Source organism: Ursus arctos, unplaced genomic scaffold (assembly GCF_023065955.2).
Source record: "Ursus arctos isolate Adak ecotype North America unplaced genomic scaffold, UrsArc2.0 scaffold_28, whole genome shotgun sequence".
Lineage (NCBI taxonomy): Eukaryota > Metazoa > Chordata > Mammalia > Carnivora > Ursidae > Ursus > Ursus arctos.
The window spans coordinates 11,617,401-11,632,106 of NW_026622963.1; the positions used below are offsets into that span (position 1 = coordinate 11,617,401).

At 38.0% G+C, this 14,706-nt stretch overlaps 1 protein-coding gene across 14 annotated transcripts in view; it reads left to right on the forward strand.

Moving 5' to 3' along the window:
• The window catches only part of SCAPER (S-phase cyclin A associated protein in the ER), a 522,862-nt gene that overhangs the window by 86,954 nt on the left and 421,202 nt on the right, over positions 1 to 14,706 (forward strand). For all 14 annotated transcript variants that reach the window (XM_057303865.1, XM_048221477.2, XM_048221494.2 and 11 more), the window contains 2 exons: positions 50 to 166; positions 5,587 to 5,747. In XM_057303865.1, the coding sequence (XP_057159848.1) occupies positions 50 to 166; positions 5,587 to 5,747 (278 nt within the window). The remainder of the gene's footprint in view (positions 1 to 49; positions 167 to 5,586; positions 5,748 to 14,706) is intronic.

Sequence of the window (14,706 nt, forward strand, 5' to 3'; positions counted from 1 at the left end):
TAGGTTTTTTCTCTGTTAATTTAATCTCTTGTATGTCTTGAATTGACAGACCAACTTCTTTGGCTTGGGAAGTAAAGAAGATGTCTCCAGGACGTCATGTGATTCCAAGTCCATCAACAGATAGAATAAGTGTAGCATCAAATGCTCGAAGAAGCTTAAATTTTGGGTGAGATGAACTCAAAAAAACATACTAAGGCTTACATTATAGTAAATTATTTTCTGTGGATAATATAGTATTATAAAATATAGTATTAAAAAATCCATGTATATGTTTGTGTATGTGTTTGAAATTGTTTGAATAAAAAAAAAATCCAAGAGAGTAACATTTAGCTTTTAGGAAATGTAATATATTCAAATATAATTGGATCCAAAAATTAAAACCCATAAACATATGTCATGCTAAATGATTCGTAACATGAATTGGCTATTTCTTTCACATCAAAAGATCTAAATATATATTATAAGCTGTGATACTGTCATGAAAATTACATCTTTATGTATTGTAATCCCATCAGTACAGTGTTATAATTATTGTTTTATGCAACTATATATATATATTTTTAAAGATTTTATTTATTTGACAGAGAGAGACAGAGAGAGAGAGAACACAAGCAAGGGGAGTGTGAGAGGGAGAAGCAGGCTTCCCACTGAGCAGGGAGCCTGATGCGGGGCTCGATCCCAGGACCCTGGGATCACGTCCTGGGCCGAAGGCAGCTGCTTAATGGCTGAGCCACCCAGGCGCCCCTATGCAGCTGTACTTTAAGTCAGATAGAAAAAAGTTAAAAAATACATTTATATATATTTTTTGTGTTTACCTATGTAGTTACTTTTACTAGTGCTCTTTATATCTTCATGTGGATTCAACTTATTGTCTAGTGTCCTCTCATTTCGGCCTGAAGGACTCCCTTTAGTTTGTCTTGTTGGGCAAGTCTGCTACTGACAGTTTTTCTCAGTTTTTGTTTTTCTGAGAATATCTTAATTTGTCCTTCAGTTTTGGAAGGATAGTTTTGTAGTGCATAGAGTTCTTGGTTGAAAGTCTTTTTCTTTCAGGAATTTGACTATGTCCTCTCACTTCCTTCTTAATTTTTTTAAATTTCTTTTTTTTATTTTAAGATTTATTTATTTATTAGAGGGAGAGAGAGAATAAGCAGGAGTGGCAGAGGAGAAAGAATCTCAAGCAGACTCTGTGCTGTGTGGAGCCTGACTTGGGGCTCAGTCTCACAACCCTGAGATCATGACCTGAGCTGAAACCAAGAGTTGGATGCCTAACTGACTGTGCCACCCAGGCGCCCCCTCTCACTTCCTTCTGACTTCCATGGTTTCTGATGAAAAAGCAACTGTTACTCTTCTTAGGGATCCATTTTGAGATGCCTCACTTTTCTATTGCTGCTTTCATGATTTTATCTTTTCTTTGGGTAGTTTGACTGTGTTGTATAGGGTGTGGACCTCTGAGTTTATCCTGTTTGGAGTTCATTGAACCTTTTGGATGTATAGATGAATGTTTTTCATCAAATTTGGGAAGTTCTTGTCCATTTCTGCAGATATCCTTTTTGTGCCTTTTTCTTTCCTGGGAATCCCGCTATACCTGTGTTGTCACTTGTGACAGTTGTTCCACAAGTCTTTGAGGTTCTGTTTTTTTGCATTCTTTTTTCATTCTGTTTCTCAGATAATCTCAATTGTCCTCTCTTCAAGTTTACTGATTCTTTATTTTGCTAGCTCAAATCTGCTGTTGAGCCCCTCTGGTGAATTTTTCATTGCAGTTACTGTATTTTTCAACTCTAGAATATCTATGTAGTACTTTTTATATTTACTTTCTCTTTATTGATACTATAGTTGGTGAAACATTGTTTGCATACTTTAATTTTTTAGACACAATTTTCTTTTGTTCTTCAATATTCTTTAAAGATAATTATAGTACCTGATTTAAAGTCTGTCTAGTAAGCCCAGCGTCTGTGTTTCCTTGAGGACCATTTCAGTTACAGTTTCAGTTAATGTTCAGTTACTGTTCAGTTACTGTTATGTGTGTATGAATGGGGCATACCTTCCAGTTTATTTGCATGTCTTGTGACTTTTTTTTGTTGAAACTGGATATTTTAAATAAAGTGGCAGCTTTGGAGATCAGATTGCTGCCTCCTCAGGATTTGTTGTTGTGGCTCTTTGGTGGTGGTGCTATTGTTACAGTTTGTTCAAAAACTCTCTTGAACTAGTTTTCTGAAGTCTGTTTTCTTTGTGATGTGTCGTCACTAAAGTTTCTGCTTGATTTGACAGAAGTTTCCTAATTCTGTGTATGTGTTGTACATACCTTCAGTGCTCTAGCATTGACTTCCTGCTTCTTCAGAGCCTCAGGGTCAGTCAGAGGTGAGGTGTTAGGGCCTTCTCAGATCTTTCTGGGGCATGCACAGAACTCTGTACATATGTGTGGCCTTACTGATTTCCAGGAATGTGTAGGAGCTTTTCAAAGCCCCCTGTGGCCATTCCATTCTCCAGATTTTCCTTTAAAGTTTTTTAGTCAGCCTCTTGTTTGCCCCAAATGTTACTGCCATTTCTGGCAGCAGTAATGTTAAACAGTCACCATTGTTGTTTTCCTTAAATGTCCCTGGGGAAATTTGTTGTTAAGACACAGTTTTGTTTGGATTCTTATTTCTTTAGAGTGAGTCTTAATATTGGATGTGTAATAGGAGGTGTGGTAAGTAGTTTGCTTGGTCAGTTCTCTTTCCTGTGTTAAAACCTAACCTTTCCTGACTGCTTTTTATCCCCTCCCCGACCATGTCACAGTCATCTTCATCGCTTGTTACTGCTGAACCTTGCATCTACTTGTATTATTATTACATTTGTGATTCATTACAACCTTTTTAATGTTTCTTTTTTGTACTCATACTATGATCTTCTTTAACACAATATCTTTGTCATATCTTAATGTATCCCAAGCACTTGGGATTTAACATTGTACCTGGCACTTAGTAAAAGCTCATTAAGGTTACTGAGTAGAACCAAATTTTTGCTTTCAACTGAGGTTATTGGATAGTATTACCTTAGGTGAAGGTTGGTGGACTTTGGAACCTTACAATAATTGTACTTTAGCAGAATAGAAGAAAGATATATAAGCAAACAAAACCAAATAATTGTATATTCTAGCACCATTTTAAGGGATGTACTTATATAATGTATTCCATTGGTCTGTGGTTCAGAATGTTGTATAGTGCATGTTTTCTTTTAACATTGGAAGCCTTTAATGCATGCATGGTAATACTGATCTCCATCTAATCATATTGTTGGATTAAATGGCATTCTTTATTATCCTTGTAAAACCTACTGTTTTCTTCAGTGTTCTGAAAAATTGTGGTTCTTAGGCTACTTTCAATATATCTACTTACTTTTCTCTTACTGGTTGAGTTAAATGTTTACTCAGAATATGTAGTCACCAAAATTGCTTCTTCAAGTTGTCTTCATTATTTTAACTTGTAATTTATTTTATTTTTTTTTATTTTTATTTTTTATTAATAATGATTTTTTATTATATTATGTTAGTCACCATACAGTACATCCCCGGTTTTCGATGTAAGGCTCGATGATTCATTAGTTGTGTATAACACCCAGTGCACCATGCAATATGTGCCCTCCTTACTACCCATCACCGGTCTATCCCATTCCCCCACCCCCCTCCCCTCTGTAGCCCTCAGTTTGTTTCTCATAGTCCATAGTCTCTCATGTTTCATTCCCCCTTCTGATTACCCCCCCTTTCTTTATCCCTTTCTTCCCCTACTGATCATTCTAGTTCTTATGTTCCATAGATGAGAGAAATCATATGATAGTTGTCTTTCTCTGCTTGACTTATTTCACTAAGCATTATCTCCTCCAGTGCCGTCCATGTTGTAGCAAATGTTGAGAACTCATTCTTTCTGATTGCTGAGTAATATTCCATTGTATATATGGACCACAACTTCTTAATCCAGTCATCTGTTGCAGGGCATCTCGGCTCCTTCCACGATTTAGCTATTGTGGACATTGCTGCTATGAACATTGGGGTGCATATGGCCCTTCTCTTCACTACGTCTGTATCTTTGGGGTAAACACCCAGTAGTGCAATGGCTGGATCATAGGGTAGCTCAATTTTTAACTTTTTAAGGGACCTCCACACGGTTTTCCAGAGTGGCTGTACCAACTTGCATTCCCACCAACAATGTAGGAGGGATCCCCTTTCTCCACATCCTCTCCAACAATTGTTGTTTCTTGCCTTGTCTATTTTTGCCATTCTAACTGGCGTAAGGTGGTATCTCAGTGTGGTTTTGATTTGAATTTCCTTGATGGCTAACTTGTAATTTAAATATGAAATAAACCGGTTAAATATGAGTACAAAAAGAGTCATTGTTTCTGTGAAAACTTTGACAGTTCTTAGAGAGCTTTGATAAAGGTGAACTGTTAAAGTTTTGCTGTCAAAAGATTGGGGAAGATATTGTTAAAGTTGGGGGGATTATACACTTAAAATGTTTAATAGATGTCACTAAATTCTCACTTCATTTTAAAGAAACCAGAATTGGATATTGCCAATTAGGCATTATACTTGTGGTCATGGTTCATGTAAGAAATGTACACAAAGAAAAAGCCTGTATTGATAGTGTCTATGTCATAGATTGACAAATTAATGCACATTCATATTATTAAAAGATAGGAGTTTTAAGTTGAAATAAAATGTTTAAGGTATATATGTATATTTTTTAAGCTTCCCCCATTTAACTTAAATTTTCTTTTAAACTGAATTAATTAGAGCTTTTATATTATCCCTGTTCCCATACAATATATTATACTATAATTAGATTAATGAAGTATTAGACCAACATAAATTTATGAATATATTTAACTTAAATTGCTCTGGTTGTATGGTACTTATATATGTGGATATACACACCCAAATTATTTAAAATTTAAATATGTTAAGTATATATTTAAGATTTTAACTTTTTTGGAAAGTTAAACAATTTTGAACTGTGTTAAAATTTATTTAAATAAATATGTAAATAACAGTAATAGAAAAGTGACATATAACAAATGAGTGGGGAATAAAAATGTGCGTTTTTATTTGGAAACATTCCAAGTTCTTTTTTTTATATGCATATTCCATTTCTTTTCATTGTCTGCATAAAATTTCATGTATTTTTTTCCACTTTTTAATTTTTTTCAAGTTTTTCATTTTTTACAATGTAAATATTAAATATTCAATATGTAAGTATTAAACAACACACTGCTGCACAAGCAGTGGGCCAAATAAGAAATCAAGTGACAAATCCAAATAGGTCTCAAAAGAAAAAGAAAACACAATATTCCAAAACCTATGGGATGTGGCAAAAGCAGTTGTTAGAGTGAAATTTATGCCATAAATGCTTGTATTAAGGAAAATAGTTGAAATAAAAAACTTAAATGACACCACAAGGACCTGGAAAAAGAAGATCCTTAGCTGAAATTTAGTAGAGGAGGGAAATAACAAAGAAAAATCAGAACTAGAGACCAGGATAATATTAAGCATATATTTAAATTTAAAAAATTTTTAACTTTTATATTTGATTTATTAATGCAGAATTTTCTCCATAGGGGTTCACCTGGTGCAGTCACTGCTCCCCGTCTGGCTCCTACTGGTGTCAGTTGGGCTGACAAAGTAAAGGCTCATCATACAGGCTCTCCTGCTGCTTCAGATGTAGCGCCTGCTCAGTCATGCCCACCAGTGCCAGTGCCGAAGTCTTCTCGCAAAAATGGCAAGTGATTCTTTTTTTTTTTTTTTTTTATGGAGGGGGAGAGAATCTTAAGCAGGCTCCATGCCCAGCATGGAGCCTGAAGCGGGGCTTCATCTCACAACCCTGAGATCATGACCTGAGCCAAAATCAAGAGTCAGGTACTTAACCAACTGAGCCACCCCAGTGCCCCAAAAAATGGCAGGTGACTTTGAATCAATGTTTTTATATATATATTCAGGTGGAAGCATATGGAGTTTTATATATTTTACTTGAAACTGATGCTAACAGCATTACATATTTATTTTTTATATCATTTATGTGATATTAATTTGCCTTAAAATAATCTTAAAGTAATAAAATAATCTTAAAAAATGTATGAAAGCTTTTGCAGATCATTCTAGTCTCAGGTTTGCCCTGTGTAAACTTTAAGAGAATTATTCATTTGTCAATTCGTTTGTAAGATCTTTTATAACTCTTTTAACTTAAAGTAGAAAAATATTGACTAATTGATTCTCTAGGCAGTATACACTTTTAAGTAGCATGTCACCACTTCATTTCACTAATATTTGAATATTATTTTGGTATTAAAATGATACTCAGTTTATCTCTGCTTACACATTTGTTTTCTATATCTTGAAAATAATTATGGGGCACAAAAAAATAGGACTACTTTTCCAAGGGCCTGTTTATCCCATAAGCATTTCCTTCATGGACTTTGACAACAGTGGTGTTTGTACTTTATCATATGAAACCTAGAGTATACAGTGGAGAAGCAGAGGTCATAGGAAGGAATTTTAAGAAGAGATTAGATGGTATCAGCCTTGATTTGGGAAGATAAATGTTGATGCAATGGGGAGGATGGGTACCAAGAGGGAGCAACCAGAGACTAGAGAGTGAGATTCTTATTAATCAAAAAGAGAAGTAATGAAAATGAGAACTTATCAAATCAAACCAGAATCTCTTTTGGAACATAGACATTATCTTCGCTGTCTTAACGCAAAATTGTCTGAACTTAGAATATGAAAAACCAAAACTGATTGTCTAATATAAAAAAATTCTTTTCCTTCATAAAGTATTTTTATATAGAAATCCAGAGTGAATTTTTAAAAAATTTTAAACATTTACTAAGTTGTGCTAACTTCTGATATATAGAAATGTGTATTCATATAACTGTATATGTATAAAAATACACACATAATTTATATCTATAGTAATATTTTGAGTTTACCTATGGAATTAATTTCATTTTGTGTCAAATATTTCATCTTTTACAATAAGCCTGTAGTTCATGAGAATCTTCAGTCTATCTGAGGTAAGCAATATAATCCTGGGTAGGAGAGGGATATGGTAGTAGGATGGTAAGAACTGCCTTTAGCCCATACAGGGTGCCTTGGTATAATTTAGAAAAAGGAGCCACATCGTCTGAGTAGAAACAGCCATATACCAATAAACTTGGTTGGTGCGTGGAGCCTGGCAGGATTTCAGCTGTCATTTGCTTTACTTCTTGCTCAAAAAGACTGATTTAATTTGTCTGAGTTTGATCAGATAGAGGGTCCATTCTTTTTCTTCCAACCACTTTGTTGATTTAGTTGAAGAGGGAGATCTCCTTGATGGAAGATCATTTTCATGTTCAAGTGTGCATATGGCTATGCAGCATCCAAGTGAAATTTAAAGGCTTAATCTTAGGAAATAACCCAATGTTCATTCTTTTTTTAAAAAAATAATTTTTTATGGTATTATGTTAGTCACCATACAGTACATCCCCAGTTTTTGATGTTAACTTCCATGATTCATTACTTGCGTATAACACCCAATGCACCATGCAATACATGTCCTCCTTACTACCCATCACCAGCCTTTCCCATTCCCCCAACTCCCTCCCCTAAGAAGCCCTCAGTTTGTTTCTCAGAGTCCATAGTCTCTCATGCTTCATTCCCCCTTCTGATTACCCCCCTTTCTTTATCCCTTTCTTCTCCTACCGATCTTCCTAGTTCTTATGTTCCATAGATGAGTGAAACCATATGATAATTGTCTTTCTCTGCTTGACTTATTTCACTTAGCATTATCTCCTCCAGTGCTGTCGATGTTGCAGCAAATGTTGAGAAATCGTTCTTTCTGACAGCTGAATAATATTCCATTGTATATATGGATCACAACTTCTTAATCCAGTCATCTGTTGAAGGGCATCTTGGCTCCTTCCACAATTTAGCTATTGTGGAAAATGCTGCTATGAACATTGGGGTGCATATGGCCCTTCTCTTCACTACGTCTGTATCTTTGGGGTAAATACCCAGTAGTGCAATGGCTGGATCATAGGGTAGCTCAATTTTTAACTTTTTAAGGGACCTCCACACTGTTTTCCAAAGTGGCTGTACCAACTTGCATTCCCACCAACAATGTAGGACGGATCCCTTCTCCACATCCTTTCAGCAATTGTTGTTTCTTGCCTTGTCAAATTTTGCCATTCTAACTGGCATAAGTTGGTATCTTAGTGTGGTTTTGATTTGAATTTTCCTGATGGCTAATGATTTTGAACATTTTTTCATGTGTCTGTTAGCCATTTGTATGTCTTCATTGGAAAAGTGTCTGTTCATATCTTCTGCCCATTTTATGATTTGTTTATTTGTTTCTTGTGTATTGACTTTGAGAAGTTCTTTGTAGGTCTTGGATACCAGTCTTTTATCGGAAGTGTCATTTGCAAATATATTCTCCCATTCTGTGGGCAGCCTCTTAGTTTTTTTGACTGTTTCCTTGGCTGTGCAGAAGCTTTTTATCTTGATGAAGTCCTACAACTTCATTTTATCTTTTGTTTCTCTTGCCTTTGGAGATGTGTCATGAAAACAGCTGCTGTGGCCGATGTCAGAGAGGTTGCAGCCTATGTTCTCCTCTATGATTTTGATGGATTCTTGTCTCACATCGAGGTCTTTCATCCCTTTGGAGTTTATCTTTGTGTATGGTGTGAGAGAGTGGTCAAGTTTCATTCTTTTGCATATAGCTCTACAATTTTCCCAGCACCATTTATTGAAGAGACTGTCTTTTTTCCACTGGATGTTTTTTCCTGCTTTGTCAGAGATTAGTTGCCCAAAGAGCCGAGGGTCCATTTCTGGGTTCTGTATTCTGTTCCATTGGTCTATGTGTCTGTTTTTGTGCCACTACCATGCTGTCTTTGTGATCACAGCTTTGTAGGATAGCTTGAAATCCAGCAATGTGATGCCCCCAGCTTTGTTTTTCCTTTTCAATAATTCCTTGGTGATTCGGGGCCTTTTCTGGTTCCACACAAATTTAAGGGCTGTTTGTTCCAGCCCATTTGAAAAATGTCATTGATATTTTGATCGGGATGGCATTGAAAGTGTAGATTGCTCTGGGTAGCATGGATATTTTAACTATGTTAATTCTTCCGATTCATGAGCATGGAATATTTTTCCATCTTTTTGTGTCTTCTTCAATGTCTTTCAAGAGTGATTTGTAGTTTCTAGAATATAGATCCTTTACCTCTCTGGTTAAGTTATTTCCGAGATAACGTATGATTTTTGGTGCTATTGTAAAGGAATGGAAACCCTAATTTCTCTTTCTTCAGTCTCATTGTTCGTGTATAGAAATGCAACTGATTTCTGAGCATTGATTTTGTATCCTGCCACATTACTGAATTGCTCTATAACTTCTAATAGTCTGGTCGTGGAATCTTTTGGGTTTTCCATATAGAGTATCATGTCATCTGTGAAGAGAGACAGTTTGACTACTTCTTTGCCGATTTGGATACCTTTTATCCCTTTTTGTTGTCTGATTGCTGTTGCAAGGACTTCTAGTACTATGTTGAATAATAATGGGTAGATTGGGCATCCTTGTCGTGTTCCTGATCTTAAGGGAAAGGTTTCCAGCTTTTCCCCATTGAGAATGATATTTGCTGTAGGCTTTTCATAGATGGTTTTTATGAAATTGAGGAATGTACCCTCTATCCCTACACTCTGAAGTGTTTTAATCAGGAAAGGATGCTGTATTTGTCAAATGCTTTTTCTGCATCAATTGAGAGGATCATATGGTTCTTGACTCTTTTCTTGGTGATATGATGTATATCACACGGATCGATTTGCAAATGTTGAACCAGTCTTGCATCCCAGGGATGAATCCCACTTGGTCATGATGGATAACCCATTTAATGTACTGTTGGATCCTATTAGCTAGGATCTTGTTGAGAATTTTGCCGTCCATATTCATCAGGGATATTGGTCTATAAGTTTCCTTTTTGATGGTGTGTTTACCTGGTTTGGGGATCAAGGTAATACTGGCCTCATGGAATGAGTTTGTTAGTTTTCCTTCTGTTTCTATTTTTTGAAAGAGTTTTAGGAGAATAGGTATTATTTCTTCTTTGAATGTTTGGTAGAATTCCTGGGGGAATCCGTCAGGCCCTGGACTCTTGTTTGTTAGGGAGGTTTTTGATGACTGCTTCATCAGTCATATGATGATCTCTTCATAATTAATCAGTCTGCTTAAAAAATCCATTTCTTCCTGTTTCAGTCTTGGTACTTTATAGGTTTCCAGCAAGGTATCCGTTTCTTCCAGGTTGTTTAATTAATTGGCATAAAGCTGTTGATAAAAGTTTCTAATGATCCTTCCTATTTCATTGGTTTTGGTTGAGACCTCTCACCTTTCATTCATAATTTTATTAATTTGGGTCCTTTCTCTGTTCTTTTGAATTAGTCTTCCCAGTGGCTTATCGATCTTATTTATTCGTTCAAAGAACCAGCTTCTAGTTCTGTTGATCTGCTCTACTGTGCTCCTGGTTTCTAATTTATTGATCTCTGCTCTACTCTTGATCAACTGCCTTCTCGTCTGTGGGTTAGGCCTGTTCTTCTGTTCCAGCTCCAGCTTCTTGAGGTGAGAATATAAAATCTCCATTTTATATTTTTCTGTTCTTTTGAGTGAGGCTTGGATGGCTATGTATTTTCCCCTTAGGACTGCCTTTGCAGTGTCCCATAGGTTTTGGACCATCGTGCTTTCATTCTCATTGGTCTCCATAAATTGTTTAAATTGATTTTTAATTTCCTCGTTTACCCAGTCATTCTTGAGCAGAATGGTTCTTAGTTTCCAAGTGTTTGAGTTTCTTCCAAATTTTTCCTGTGATTGAGTTCCAGTTTCAAAGCATTGTGGTCTGAGAATATGCAGGGAATAATTTCAGTCTTTTGGTACCTGTTTTGTGACCCAGTATTGGCTATTCTGGAGAACGTTCCATGTGCGTTCGAAAAGAATGAGTATTCTGTTGTTCTGGGCTGTAGTGTTCTATATATATTTATGAGGTCCATCTGGTCCAGTATGTCATTCAAAGCTCTTGTTTCTTTGTTGATTTTCTGCTTAGGTGATCTGTCTATTGCTCATAGTGGAGTGTTGAATTCCCCTACTATTAACATATTTTTATCTATATGTCTCTTTATTCTGGTTAAGATTTGGCTTGTGTATCTTGATGCCTCCCCTGTTGGGGGCGCAGATATTTATAATTGTCATATCTACTTGTTGGATACATCCTTTAAGAATAATGTATTGTCCCTCTGTATCTCTAACTACAGTCTAGTTTAAAATCTAATCTGTCTGATGTGAGAATTGCTACCCCAGCTTTCTTTTGAGGTCCATTGTCATGAAAATGAGAGCTAATCTGGCAGCTAATTGGCATGGTTTTTCATGCCTTCACGTTCAGTCTGGATGTATCTTTAGGTTCAAGATGAGTCTCTTGTAGACAGCAAATGGATGGGTCATGTCTTTTTATCCAATCTGCAACCCTGTGGCGTTTTATGGGAGCATTTAGGCCATGCACATTGAGAGTGATTATTGAGAGATATGATTTTAATGATGTCATGTTGCCTGTAAAGATTTGTTTCTGTAGATTGTACATTTCTGTTCTGTATTACTCTTGGGGCCTCTTTACTTTTATAGAACCCCCCCTTAATATCTCCTGTAGGGCTGGTTTCATGGTTACGAATTTGGTCAGTTTCTGCCGATCCTGGAAGGTCCTTACTTCTCCATCCATTCTGAATGACAACCTTGCTGGATAAAGGATCGTTGGCTGCATGTTTTTCTCAGATAGAGCTTCAATAATATCCTGCCAACCCTTCCTCTCATTTCAGATCTGTGTAGACAGGTCTGACGTTATTCTGTTATTTTTGCCTCTGTACGTGAGAAATTTCTTTGCCCTGGCCGCTTTCAGTACTGTATCCTTGGATCTAATATTTGCGAAATGCACTATGACCTAACGTGGCGTAGATTTGTCGTGGCTGACCTTGCGGCGAGTACTCTCTGCCTCTTGGACATGAATGCTTGTTTCCTTTCCTAGATTAGGGAAGTTTTCAGCTACAGTTTGTTCAGATATCTCTTCTAGACCTCTCTTTTTCTCCAACCCCTCGGGGATGCCGATGATTCTGACATTGGAACGTTTCATTGAGTCAGTAATCTCCCATAATCTACATTCTTGAGGTTGGATTTTTTTGAGCCAAGTTTCTGTTTTAACTTTCTCTTCTACCATCCCATCCTTCAATTCACTAATTCGTTCTTCTGCCTCATTTATCCTGGCCATCAGAGCCTCTAGTTTTGACTGCATTTGATTCATAGCATTTTTAATTTCTGCCAGATTAGCTCTCATTTCTGCCTTTAGATATTCTGTATTCTAGTTAATATTTTCGTTAATATTTTTTTCAAGTCTATACATCATCTTGACCATTGTTACTCTGAATTCCATTTCTGATAATTCGGTTATATCCGTATCCATCAGTTCTGTGGCAGAGGCCACAGACTCATTATCTTTTCTTTGCTGGGGGGGATTTCTCCTTCTCGTCATTCTGATGAAGAGAGGTTGTGGGGTTGCCCAGAGCCCAAATTATTGACTGGGACCCAGGCAGTGTGCACTTGTTTTATAGGGACCTTAGGGATGTGGGCTTCTTGATTTTTCAGCCTGCCTTCTGGGGGAGGGGCCTGCCGCGCTGATATTCAGGCATCCCTGTTTGGGTAGAGTTTCCCTCTCCCCTGCGAGGAGGGATGGGGATTGGCACAATGTGAGCTGGTATTTTCGGGCTTTTGTTTTCTGGTGGCTTTCCCTGGCGGTTTTCTGTGGCTCTTCTGAGAGTCAGAACAGCAGTGGCCGTATCCTAGCTTCTTTCTCAGAACAGAGAGATCACAGTCCGCTCTCCACTGAGCTCTCCTGGCCTCTTTACCTCTGTTTCCGTCGGTGCTGCCAAATACCCTGCAGCATCCTGGGTTGTGCACCCCACAGCCAGTGAGCCATCACTTCAAGGGCCGGCACGTCTCTATCCTTTGTCCTTCTAGCATCGCCAGCTGCCCCCAGTTCCTCTGCGTGCTTCCGAGCTCTCTGTTTCAGTGTGGTTCACTCGCATTCCGAGGTGCTGGTTTTCAGTCAGGTCGCGCGTGCTCCCGAGCTCCCGTTTTTAGTCCGGTTCCAATGAGCACTCCAGAGTTCCGGTTTTCAGTCTGGTCCCGCGCGTTCCCGGGCTCACGGTCTCAGTCTGCTCTCTCACGGGTGCCGGTTGGCGAGTCTGGCCCGCTCCCCAGTGCAGGTGGCTACTGCTTCCTGGTGCCCGAGCACGGCAGCTCCCTCCCTCTTCCATTTATCTTCTGACATCTGTGCATGGATTTACAGCTCCCTGCTTCATACCTTAGTATTCAGTGCTGGAGACGTTCATTTGTAGAGATCCAGAAGTATTTTCCTGCGTGTCAGGCTGATTCCGTGGGTTTTCTGGATGGTCTGGTACATATCCAGCTCGAATCAGGGGACCAGCTGAAAAAGGGGACCCCTACTCCTCCGTCGTCTTTTCTCTCCTCCCCCCAGTGTTCATTCTTGATTCCTAAAAATTATGCTGTCAAGCTGGCAGTAGGTGAGCCATGCAATTTCTCTCTATTAAGTGTCCTTAGTGTTGAAGTACAAACTATAAGGAAAGCATATTCCAAAACTAAGATGAATTCATCCCTTGGATGGGAGATGAAACCATTGCTCTCAGAGCCTTCGCTCCGCTGCCTTTAACCCGGGGTAGTGCAGAGAGGCTGACGGGAGGAGAGCCAGTGCGCAGTCTCCAGGCTGTCCTTTTGCTCCAGGCCTGTGGGTCAGAGGACCATGGTAGTGGACACCTTGAGCTGGGCCCCTTGGTGAGGTAGGTGCGCTGGACCCATGCCCTGGAGGCTGGCTCCAACATCTCTGCCAGGCCCTCCCACTCCTTCTGTCACTGGAGCCCATGGCTCTTCACCACGGTTGGGAGACTTTTGGGCCCCAGGGGCCACATTTTGGTGGAGGCTGCCCCCATCCCCCAGGTGAATTTTTTATATGTCTATAGAACCTTGGATTTTAGAATTATGGCAGTGAATTTGTGTTATGAATTAAGGAGCAACTTGAGAGTACTGCTTTCTGTTTTTCTTTGATGAAAGATCCCTTTGGAGCTTCTTGGTTCAGAAAGAAATGTTTTATTGGACATAACAAATGGATTGCCACCTTTACTTTACAGATATTCTTTTTTCCATTTTGGTGTCAGTAAGTTGTGTCTGCTTATTTCAAGTAATACTTCTTACTCTTACCCAGTATATTGCCCTTGGTTTCTCTATATAGACTAGTAGTAGTAGAAAATTGAAAGTAGTCGTGAGTTCTTTCTTCTAAGAGAAGGTAAGAGAATGTGGAACCAAGTTTAGTTTTTGTATTGTTGTGGAGTCTGAGAAAAATGTGTTAAATCATAATTGTAAAAAATACCTTAAAGGAATCATGGTATTAAGGTATATCATGGTTTTGTTTAAAGCATTAATCTCATATTATTTATGAGTGTGACTCATTTGGTTGGGATGAAATGATAGGTGTTAATTATAACTAGGCTTAAAAGTATCCATGTTCATATATCAGGAAATTTTGTTTTTGACTACTTTGGTCTCCAGTTTTGGGGTTTTGATACACTTTTATGAAAGTGAATTATGGTTTATATCTTAAGTAATTTATAATAGC